Raw genomic sequence first — 12,413 nt, forward strand, 5'->3', positions numbered from 1 at the left:
CAAAATGAAGTTTTGTGAAAACTAGATTTGTGGAAACAATCAAAGTCTCACAGTACTGACACATTAGGTGGCATCACGTCAGCATTAATCCACAAAAAGAAATGTCAGATCACTTACAAAGGAAGTGCCACTAGGGGGCACTTTAGGAGTACAGATTATACACTCAAAGGGCTCTTTATTAGGTACACCTGTTGAACTGTTTGTTAATGCAGATATGAGTATGAGAGCATGTTACAGTATGAACACAAGAGAAAAGAGGAGAGAGACCCAAACAACAGTGTGGTCGCCATGGGAACCGCCATGGTGGAGGGAATCCTTTTATCCTTGTGCTGTAAAGAGGGAAACACAATTGGAAGATCAGCAAGAATGAAAGAGTTTCTATCTGCCCAAGTACAGTATCTATACCAGTATGAAAGAGTTTATATCTGCCCAAATACAGTATCTACACCAGTATGAAAGAGTTTATATCTGCCCAAATAGTGTCTACACCAGTACAAAAGAGTTTCTATCTGCCCAAATACAGTATCTACACCAGTATGAAAGAGTTTATATCTGCCCAAATAGTGTCTACACCAGTACAAAAGAGTATCTATCGGCCCAAATACAGTATCTACACCAGTACGAAAGAGTTTATATCTGCCCAAAAACAGTATCTACACCAGTATGAAAGTGTTTATATCTGCCCAAATAGTGTCTATACCAGTATGAAAGAGTTTCTATCTGCCCAAATACAGTATCTACACCAGTATGAAAGAGCTTATATCTGCCCAAATAGTGTCTACACCAGTACAAAAGAGTTTCTATCTGCCCAAATACAGTATCTACACCAGTACGAAAGAGTTTATATCTGTCCAAATAGAATGTCAGTAACAACAGTATAAATGATTCTCCTTATAAAAGGCTACTCATGACCTCACTTGTACAGAGACCATTTAAAACACAGGCATGTTAGTGCCAAACATCTACAACAACAGGTGAGCAAAAATGAAAGTTGGTACATAACAGGGAAGTAATTACACATATTCTGGGTATAAGAACACTTTTAATTTCTCCATAAATCAATTTAACCGGTTTCAGCTTGTAGTTGGATCTACTGATGTACAAGTACATACTTGAGATCATCGATGAGAACCACCTCTGGACACAGACCGTAACGGAACCAGAGGATGGGTCAGTACTGTTTATGTCTGCTTACTTAGGACACAGACACCAACGAAAACAGAACCTCTGGTGTCATTAGTGACGTAGTACCAGCATCACTCTGGTGTCATTAGTGACGTAGTACCCACATCACTCTGGTGTCATTAGTGACGTAGTGCCAGCATTACTCTGGTGTCATTAGTGATGTAATACCAGCATCACTCTGGTGTCATTAGTGATGTAATACCAGCATCACTCTGTGGAGGCGCTATATCACGCTCAGCACAATGTAGCCAGAATGGAATTGCCAAAGAAGAGTGTGCATCAGTCTAGTTGTTAGGCAACTACACACACAGGACCAGATATCAAAGTAAAATTAGATGGCTGTGAACAAAAACAGGCAAATCTCATTTACATATACAAGCACATTTACTTCAATAAGTTTAGATTTAATTTGACCTCTTCCCAACTATTTTAACTAACAGATATGTCGTGTAGAGTGCTGTTCAAAACTGAATGTGAGATTTGTGAAGAGGATGGATCACTACTGCTTATGTCTTACTTATTATAAAAGTAAAGAAATATAACATACCAGCGACAGTGATCTCTGCCTCCATCTTGGGATACTGTTTGACTCTGCAGACAAAGGTTCCACTGCCTTGTGCAGTGACGTGGCGTCTAACAGTGTAGACCTCATCGTCTCTGTGTGATTCTTTATCTCCTGCAGGCAGTTGTGCTCCTCCACTGAACCACTGCAGCTCAGGTTCAGACCTCCAGCCTTTAATTTCACACAGTAGTCTGAGCCCTCCTGAGCCATCTGTGCCCTCTATAATGATCTTTGGTCTTGTTCCGATACCTGTGGATTAAGAGATTAAGGCATGGTACAGATTAACTGGTTTAAAGAACTGTCATCAGAAATATCACCATGCTGTACAATAACATTTACTTAATATACCATTAAATGCCATTACACTCCACTCCGCCACACATCACAGATGCCTCACCACACACACTCCACTCCACCACACTTCACAGATACTCCACCACACCCCAAACACAAACAATATAACATGAACAATAAATGCTACAACATGAACATTACATGGTATAACACGAACACAAATGGCATGTGAAGACTCACAGAGAAGAAGACAGGTCACTGTCATGTCTTGTGGTAAGAAAATGGGCTGTTATGTAAATGCTCCCATGCTGATAAACAAGCTCCTTCTCAGAACCAACAGTGTCTTTCAGCGTGGAGCAGCACCTTACCAACGATGTTGATGTGTGACTTCATCCTGGGATGCTGCTTCACTCTACAGTAGAAGACGGTGTCACTGCTGCACACGGTGATTCGGTGACTCCCAGTGAACCCCTCGCTGTCGTGGTGAGACTGTGTACATCCAGCAGGCAACTCTGCTTCCTCACTGTCCAGCCACTGCAGCTCAGGCTCAGACGTCCAGCCTCCCGTTTCACACACTAACTGGATCCCCCCTGAGGCATCAGTGCCCACCACAGAGACCACTGGGCTTGTTCCAATGCCTGAGGATTGCAAGGTCAAAGCATGAGATGGAGTGACTAGTTTAAAGTGAGGAACATCTCCAAAATGTATAACGATGAATGCTTAATACACAAGGAATATGTCCAAAACATTTCAAAGTGGATGATAAGAAATGAGATCATCATTGTAGGAGAACGTTGTCAGCCATGTTTTTCGTGATGCTGTCAGTACATGTACTGACTCCACAAAGTTGAGTTGAGTATCTTTGCTCCAGTCGTATTATTCCTATCAAAATGTAGTTTTAGTACACATGTACTGATGTATAATAGTGATAACATGGGTCTGTTATTTCTGGCCTTCAAGAAGTGCACTGCAATCCTTTCCCCACCATCATGACACTTGCAAAGTGAAGTTACATGATAAGGCCTTATTTTTCAGGAGGACACCAGATCAGGAGGACACCAGATCAGAAGGACCAGAGATCAGAAGGACCAGAGATCAGGAGGACAATAGATCAGGAGTACCAGAGATCAGGAGTACCAGAGATCAGGAGTACCAGAGATCAGGAGTACCAGAGATTAGGAGGACAACAGATCAGGAGGACACCAGATCAGGAGGACCAGAGATCACGAGGACCAGTGATTGGTTCTCTGTACTGTTCCCGGTCTAGAAAACAGCTTTCTCACGCCACCAAATGAACCGAAATTGAGAGCATGTGGTCTTGGGTCCAGAAAAAACACAGCCCCTTGAGTTTCACACCTGCCAAAATGGACTGAACTAAAGAAACATTTAATAAGTCTACTCCAAACAAGGTAGGTGTGAAAGCACCCAAATGTGATCAAACCCATATCCACTTATGACGTCAGAGGTTCAGTACATTCTTGATAACAACTTGGCCAAACCGAGCTACAGTCCACGGAGTTCACCCTACCTTTTTCTTCTCAAACCTGACAGCATCATTTTCGCATTGATTATTGCAAGTTAACTCTTCTTGTTCTAGAGTTGTAGAGAGAATGGGAACAGGGGCGCATCACATAGTGCCCCCTGGGTAATATAGTTCGTGCAGGCTTATTATAGAAAAGCCTACAAGGAGCTTGTGAGAAGTTCAGTTACATGAGAAAAAGTCACATTACACCAAAGAGTAAAAGTTTTGGTACTGCGTACCGGTGAGTATCAGTCCACTTTGAGCACCAATAATACATGTATATATATATATAATACATAATAGCTGTACATATACATATGATTTTTGAGTAGTGTAAAATGATTTTCAGTAGTGTAAATTACCAGTAATGTCGATCTTTTCCTCCATCACATGCTGCCCCTGTTTCACTCTGCAGATGTAGGTTTTGGTGCTGTTGCTGTTTGCAGTGAGGTGGAGTCTCACATTAAAGCCTCTGTCATCTCTATGGGACTCTTTTACTCCAGCAGGCACTTCTGCTCCTTCACTGTCCAGCCACTGGAGTTCAGGTACAGGCCACCAGCCCTTAGAGTCACACTGGAGAAAAACCTCACCTGAGTCAGTGCCCAGTACAGTGATCTCTGGGGCTCCTCCAATACCTGTGGATTGAAAAAACCAAAGCTTGAAATGGCATTGTCCTGTTTCTGCTTACATAAACACATATTAAAACAGGGCTTTAATTTTAATAATTGAAATTCAATGACATTCACCTTCAACTTTAAGCAGAACACTGACATGATCTTTCTGATGGGCAGAATCAACTTGACATGTGTACTGTCCCTCATCAGACACTTTAACGTTCTTCAGTAGCAGTGAGGTGTTGCCATACTGTAGCTCCTCTTTGAACAGAGCTGTTCTCCCTCTGTATGAAGGATCCTGATCTTCATTCTTGTCTATTTTATCCATATAGTGATGCACTACTGCGCTATTCAGGTCTGTTCTGCTCCACTTCACTTCCATGTCCACAGCACTCACATGGGATTGTTCAGAAGCTTTGGGTTTGATGGAACACGGCAGAATGATGTCAGAACCAGGAGCAGGAACAACAGGCACATCTGGACCCTCCATGTTAAACTCCTGACCTCCTGTAATGAGAAACATCACCATGCTGGATGTGCACATTCAAACAAAACAAATAAAACAGGAGTTGATATTTTACTGCAACACTCCAGAATCCTCCAGGGTGATGCAGAGACCACCTCCATTTTTAAGGATCCTCCACTAATCTCCCTCAGACGCAACAAAAACATCAAAGACGCTCGTCAGGAGTGAGAAAAATTACCATTCAAATAATAGCTGTGGCATTGCAACAGCTCTAGATGTCCTTCATGTAAATGTGTTAACACAGCCAGGCCAATACCAGGCACAAAAGGCTAAGGTGTCATCACCAGTTCCTCCTCATGCATCACTCCAGGAGATGTCAACTGTGTTACTTTAAGAGATGTAGTCAGTTTTACACTGGGAAAGCCAAGAAAAGGCTTGCTGACCATTTGATCATCAGAATTAAGGATTAGAGGATTTGTCATTTGCAGTGGTAGGACGTTTTAGTGCTAATGGACACTGCATTAATGACATACCGGTCTTCACGGTCAGTTGTTGCTATGGCAGCAATGAAGTTAAGAAAGAACAAAGAACTGATCTACTCTCTCAGAACTTTAGAACCCCACGGAGTGAATGTGATTTCAACATCTGCTTTTTCTGTGTGAAGCTTAATGGCCTGGCGTAGGACCTAGCACAGGACACGTCTTACCCCGTGCACAATCACATCTCTAACAATATTCTGTGTGAAGCTTAATGGCCTGGCGTAGGACCTAGCACAGGACACGTCTTACCCTGTGCACAATCACATCTCTAAGAATATTCTGTGTGAAGCTTAATGGACTGGCGTAGGACCTAGCACAGGACACATCTTACCCTGTGCACAATCACATCTCTAACAATATTCTGTGTGAAGCTTAATGGCCTGGCGTAGGACCTAGCACAGGACACGTCTTACCCTGTGCACAATCACATCTCTAACAATATTCTGTGTGAAGCTTAATGGCCTGGCGTAGGACCTAGCACAGGACACGTCTTACCCTGTGCACAATCACAGGACACGTCTTACCCTGTGCACAAGCACGTGTAGGTTTATGGGCTCATAAGGCACAAGGGACTCACGAGGGCTACGACTCACAGAAGAACCTGTCAAATAACGTCCACGTACAAACCTCCAGTTCACCAGTCCACCCTTATTACTAGGACTCGTGACATGACGAAAGTGTTTGTGATTATGTGCATAGTAGATAACTGTGCACTGCAGAGCCTCCTGATGGTGAGTTTGCCTTAACATCATACGGTCATTATGTGTATGTGTGTAAACGTGTGTGCTGATGTCTTCAACTTTCCCTCACCTCTGTACCAGTGTGTGGTCGTGAGGGCTAGTTAGGTAGTTTTCTTTGACTGGACCTAAATGATGGAGTCAGAGTTTCTCCTGTATGTGTCAGGATTGATAATCAAAAACCCTTAATTTTGTAAAGATTGAGCTTTTGGCCTGTAGATAATTATCTGTATTTTTAAAAATAATTATCTGTTTTTTAAAGCGGTCAAAATACTGCACAGGCAAGGCATTTTTTCACATAAATTGTAATGGAAAAATTATTAAGTTCAGGGAACCGAATAACATGGCAGCCATTTCGTACTTGTAGTATGCATATAATATTAATGATGTGAGTTTTAAGGCTTTTAAATGTCTGTATGCTGTATCGCTCTCTAAAGCTCAATTTGGACCAAACTTGGCAAAAACTCACATTAACCTCAATCTAAGAAAGGATTTGAAATGATCACTTACATGGTTTATGAGTTATAGCAATGTAGGTCATATATAGCAAGGCCACAATGAATGATTGGACAAAGTGACTACCATGGAGAGCAAAATTTCAATCTTATTTTGATCATTATTTATCAAAGTGAATAGAGAGTGAGTAGATTATTGTAGTACCAATTCAGATATGATTGGATCAAATTCCTAGGTCTAGTTTGTAAATTCATGTTCCTAAGTGAAAATACGTAGGCGTTATACTTGATTTTCATGAACACTGCCACCTAGTGGCCAAATCATTTGAAACGTCACAGATTCACAGAGAGTCCTTACTTATGTATAGCCTTTAGGTTTCCTCATGACTGGTCAATGATAAGCCTGTCATATGCCTACTGGACTCTGATTGGCCAATGGAGGTCACAGTTTTCTACATATTGGTTAATGATTAATTGGCCCCGTATAGTAAAGGTCACTCATGCAGCATGCCAAATTTGAGCTTGATCTGATGTCTGTATGTTGATGTACATTTCTAGCTTATATAGCGCCCCCTACTGACATATTCAACAAAGTCAACAGACTACCTTAAAATCATGTGCCGCTAAATTCTGAAGTTTCATCACAATTGGATGAATCATTCATGAGTTACAGCCATTTATGCACAATATGTACTTATCTGGAAGGGTTCATTTGCATATGGAGGCCATATTGTTTTGAAATGTCAAAATGATTTCCATGTTATAGTGCCCCCTATTTTTGACCTCAAAATCACCAGCCTGATCAGCTATACATGAAGTTTCACCAAGATTGACTGATAGTATTGTTGAGTACCTAATTAAGTAAATTAAGCTCCACCTCTTAATTTGCTGTTGATTGACACATGACAGCCAGACTGTATGAAAATATCCAAATGTTTTTGATCATTATTTAGGATCATATTGTTCTGAATTGATTGACACCAGTTTTATGAAAACTGGCTGAAAACCCTAGGGCTAGTTCAAAAAGGTGGGTGTGACCCAAACACAGAATGTCTGTTTTCAAAAACTGAGTGAGTGAAAGATGCGAAAGATTTGTCCGCTTGAGAGAAAAAAGAATTGTACATTTATGTTGCAGAAATTACAAGATATTGAAGAAAATGTAAAATGCTGTGCTACAGCGCCACCGTCAGGCCAGTGAAGGTCCCTTTCTTTGGCTGAGTCCTTTCACATTGCATGTTGGAACTCAGAAGCACCTTGCTTGTACAACTGATGAAGAACCTCCATTAAAAACATCTTGCTTCTCTGGAAACCTTGTGTACTTCACTACAATGATCAATATCCCTACAGCTCTCAGTATAGTTGACCTCAGTTACTCACCTGGAGACTTCTTAGGATATTTAGATATAATATTGTATACTGGTGTTGGTGATAGGTTTGAATATTGTATATTGTTGTTGGTGATAGGTTTGTATATTGTATATTGTAGCTGGCAATAGCTTTTAATATTGTATATTGTTGTTGGTGATGGGCTTATATGTTGTATATTGCTGTTGGTGATAGGTTTGTATAGTGTATATTGTAGCTGGTGATAGGCTTGAATATTGTATATTGTTGTTGGTGATAGGTTTGAATATTGTATATTGTTGTTGGTGATAGGTTTGTATATTGTATATTGTAGCTGGTAATAGGTTTGAATATTGTATAGTGTTGTTGGTAATAGGCTTGTATGTTGTATATTGCTGTTGGTGATTGGTTTATATATTGTAGCTGGTGATAGGTTTGAATATTGTTTATTGTTGTTGGTGATAGGTTTGTATGTTGTATATTGTAGCTGGTGTTAGGTTTGAATATTGTATATTGTTGCTGATAGGTTTGTATATTGTATATTGTAGCTAGTGATAGGCTTGTATATTGTATATTGTAACTGCTGATAGGTTTGTATATTGTAGCTGGTGATAGGATTTTCTGTAATGTTGTTTCTTGGTGTTTACTGTACCTGAGAGAGACCAGTGGAGGAAAAGAATCACCCAAACACACTTCATCTCTGAAAGAGAACAAGGTCCTGTATTAGTTTACTAAGCATGACTGCTTACAAATAATTTACATGAAAACTCCTTCATAGTTAAAATTGGAACATGCCTTAAATGCCTTAGATTCATGTTTCCAATTACCTAAAGTATTTCAGTTTTGTCCTACAAAAAATAAACAAATATTGTAAAATATTTCTAATGAGAAAATTTTGAATTAGTTTTTTTTTTAATTGATGGAACAGCCTAAAATGAATATGACATAAACGTACATATTTATGAACATGATATATTCACTTATGAATATAACATTCTCACTGAACAATATAAATGACATATAAAGACTTCAAATAATTCAATGGAACACAACTTTAAATCTCACAAAAGTTTTAATCAGCATTCAGCACAGTGCACTCAACACCCGGCAGGAAACACAAACCTCACACACACACACACACACACACACACACACACAAACACTCACACACACACACAAACACTCTCTCACACACACACACAAACACACACACACACAAACACTCACACACACACACACAAACACTCTCACACACACACACACACAAACACTCTCTTCAGGCAGCCAAGTGCTATTACACACTTATTCTCCAATAACCAGGCCATTCTTAATGTTAGTGCCATTACACACTTATTCTCCAATAAACAGGCCATTCGTAATGTTAGTGCCATTACACACTTATTCTCCAATAACCAGCCCATTCTTAAAGTTAGTGCCATTACACACTTATTCTCTCATATCTTTGTTATTCTCTAATACCCAGGGCATTCTTAAACATGTTAGTGCTATTATACACTTATTCTCCAATAACCAGGCCATTCTTAAACATATTAGTGCTATTATACACTGTTATTTTCTCATATCTTTGTTATTCTCTAATACCCAGGCCATTCTTTAACATGTTAGTGCTATTACACACTTATTCTCTAATAATAAGGCCATTCTTAATGTTAGTGCTATTATACACTTATTCTCCAATAACCAGGCCATTCTTAATGTTAGTGCTATTACACACTTATTCTCTAATAATAAGGCCTTTCTTAATGTTAGTGCTATTATACACTTATTCTCCAATAACCAGGCCATTCTTAATGTTAGTGCTATGACACACTTATTCTCTAATAATAAGGCTATTCTTAATGTTAGTGCTATTACACACTTATTCTCTAATAATAGGGCCTTTCTTAATGTTAGTGCTATTATACACTTATTCTCTCATATCTTTGTTATTCTCTAATAACCAGGCCATTTTTGCGTGAATGTCTCGAGCGCTGAGGCAACTTTCCTGCGTCGTTATAGAAAATAACATCAGTATTTTCTTTAAAAGTCAAACGAGCCATGATTTTTACACTGCACACATTTCTTTCCTAAAAACTATGAATCTGAGGGAGTATTGAGCTTTCGTGTTTTTACAGCTAGATTTGTTCATCGCTGTTGCGTAATCTCTTTTTCGCCTTAGATTCTAGGTCCAGTTTCTAACAGCAACGTTAAAATAATCTCACTCCTACACTGCTTTAGCTATCTAAGTCATCGAGTTGGCGACATTATTACCTTTTAGACATGAAAAGTAAGAGTAATATAGAATGTGATCTCACCGCTTTCTCAAGGCTCGAGATGGGCGCCTGATACTGATTTCTCCGGAGTGGGATTACGAACGCCCATGTCACGTGACTATGGCGAAATTAATCCCGCCAGCACCCAGCTCTGTGCACACTCACAAACCCATCAAAACCAGTGGCGTGTCACATACGATGAGTGTCCACTGCAGTGCAATTACAACTCCTTTAGAAACGTATTTAATCAAAATCCCAGGATACTACATTGTTAGGTCTTTATATTGCTTGGGGGGACTGAAATCTTAAAACTAAGACATACACACACACACACACACACACACACACACACATACACACACACACACACACACACACACACACACACAGGGTTTTACACAACACGCGCTCGTCCTCGAGCTGCCACGCGCAGGCGAACACGTGGCGATGAACGCGCTCTGAAGAGTTCGCGCGCCATAGAGGCTAACAAGGACCACTTAGTGGGCATGAAGACAGTTCAGATGTCACACAAACACGAACAAACGTCTTCACAGTCGTTTGGGGAAAATGTGTCACTGGCACACTTATATTCAATCTTGATTATAATAATGAAACACAAGCCTCGTACCACAACTCATAGGCGTTCTTACCCATGCATTTACCTGCGCAACCGGCCGAGGGAAGTTCATTATTGATTCTAGTCGTTTCAAATCTGTTTTGTAAGTCTACATTGTGTTCTCCCACTGTGATAGCGGAGCATAACCCACCTGTTCGTATAACAGCGTCCTGCGCTTTGGGTTTATGTTTTAGTGTTTGTTTGATTTAAAAAGCAAATATATATAAACGTACAAATCACAGATCCTGTAAATGCTCATTTATTCTATCTGGTCCACGCCGTTCCATCTTTTCACACAGAGATGTCAAAATGTAACTTGGTGTGTCTTTAGTTTTGCTATTTTGTTGGTGGTGGTTTTTATTCAAGTGGTTACAAGCATTCCTCAGTCAGTGCTAAGTTCTTTAAAAACACTCAACTTGACACAACACACATCCGAATGAGCTAACCTACCAACACTTTATACAAAGCCCTTTCCTGTGCCGTATAAACGGTGCTTCTTGCACACGGTATTTCCATGCGATGGTTTGTGCGATGAACAACTGTTAGTGTGAAACAGCTGACAAACTGACAAAAGTATAAGTTGTTTTGACCAGTAAGTCAGAGTCGATCAAGAACAGTGTCTGCACGACTACATTTGCGTTTAGTGTTTCATAAAATGTGCGTTTCTGTGTATTTTGTGTGAGCGAAATGAGAAGTGAAATTATGTCACGTGTACTCGCATGATCGTTTTGACAGTTCCTGGCGCGCGCACGCAGAGCACTGCAGCCCCTCCAATGACGGGATTTCACCATCGGTCGCGCGCTCAGAGCAAATCTCTACCTCGTGCAGGTGGAAGGTCTCTGACCACCATCCCAGACGTCCCTCAGGTGAGATACTCGAGGGCTGTGAACTGCGATGATGCGAACACAGACGAATGGCGTGCACCAGGATCTGCGATTTACACGCTTAGTAATGCATTCATTCGTTCATGCATTTGCTCCAGTGTGTTGGATTTTTATCACTGAATTTGTCATTTGTGTCCATTAGAGGGCAGCATATAGCTGGCCGTCCAGACTCCTCACAGTCACGTCAGACAACACGACCGAAGTATTTTCGAGGGAGTTACCACTTTTTAAACTTACACCAATTACAAAATAACGTCCTTAATACTTAATCGTGCATAATGTCAAATTAACGGTGTCATGGGCAACAACAAATAACAGAACATTGCTTGCATATTTCCTTCAGAAGTGTGTGAAGCTGAATTCACACATGGTTTGATAGATTTTTCAATGTTTCAAAGATAGTACATACACAGGACACAGTACAAGACTCCCAGTACATACAGGAGAGAGTACGAGACTCCCAGTACATACAGGAGAGACTACGAGACTCCCAGTACAGTCTGTAGTGGCAAATGGAGGCACTTTGCTTAAATTGTGTTAAGCTACAATGAATGTGTCTCTTTGAAGAGTAGCATGATCTGATGTGCGTAGCGTTGGAGGTCTGATAGACCTGATATACCTAGTGTTGGAGGTCTGATAGATCTGATGTATGTAGTGTTGGAGGTCTGATAGATCTGATGTATGTAGTGTTGGAGGTCTGATAGATCTGATGTATTTAGTGTTGGAGGTCTGATAGAGCTGATGTATGTAGTGTTGGAGGTCTGATAGATCTGATGTATGTAGTGTTGGAGGTCTGATAGATCTGATATACGTAGTGTTGGAGGTCTGATAGATCTGATATACGTCGTGTTAGAGGTATGATAGATCTGATATACGTAGTGTTGGATGTCTGATAGATCTGATGTATGTAGTGTTGGAGGTC

At 40.4% G+C, this 12,413-nt stretch overlaps 1 protein-coding gene across 1 annotated transcript in view; it reads right to left on the reverse strand.

Annotated features, from left to right (window-relative positions):
* The window catches only part of LOC118240620 (butyrophilin-like protein 2), a 10,379-nt gene extending 262 nt beyond the window's left edge, over positions 1 to 10,117 (reverse strand). The window contains exons 1-7 of the mRNA XM_035521565.1: positions 10,034 to 10,117; positions 8,371 to 8,418; positions 4,310 to 4,684; positions 3,926 to 4,198; positions 2,410 to 2,679; positions 1,733 to 1,996; positions 1 to 329 (exon numbers count right to left, since the gene is read on the reverse strand). The exon at positions 1 to 329 is cut by the window's left edge and continues 262 nt beyond it. Of these exons, the coding sequence (XP_035377458.1) occupies positions 319 to 329; positions 1,733 to 1,996; positions 2,410 to 2,679; positions 3,926 to 4,198; positions 4,310 to 4,684; positions 8,371 to 8,416 (1,239 nt within the window). The 5' untranslated portion in view covers positions 8,417 to 8,418; positions 10,034 to 10,117 and the 3' untranslated portion in view covers positions 1 to 318. The remainder of the gene's footprint in view (positions 330 to 1,732; positions 1,997 to 2,409; positions 2,680 to 3,925; positions 4,199 to 4,309; positions 4,685 to 8,370; positions 8,419 to 10,033) is intronic.
* Between the last annotated feature and the right edge of the window lie 2,296 nt (positions 10,118 to 12,413).

The sequence above is a fragment of the Electrophorus electricus genome, chromosome 22 (genome assembly GCF_013358815.1).
Source record: "Electrophorus electricus isolate fEleEle1 chromosome 22, fEleEle1.pri, whole genome shotgun sequence".
NCBI lineage: Eukaryota > Metazoa > Chordata > Actinopteri > Gymnotiformes > Gymnotidae > Electrophorus > Electrophorus electricus.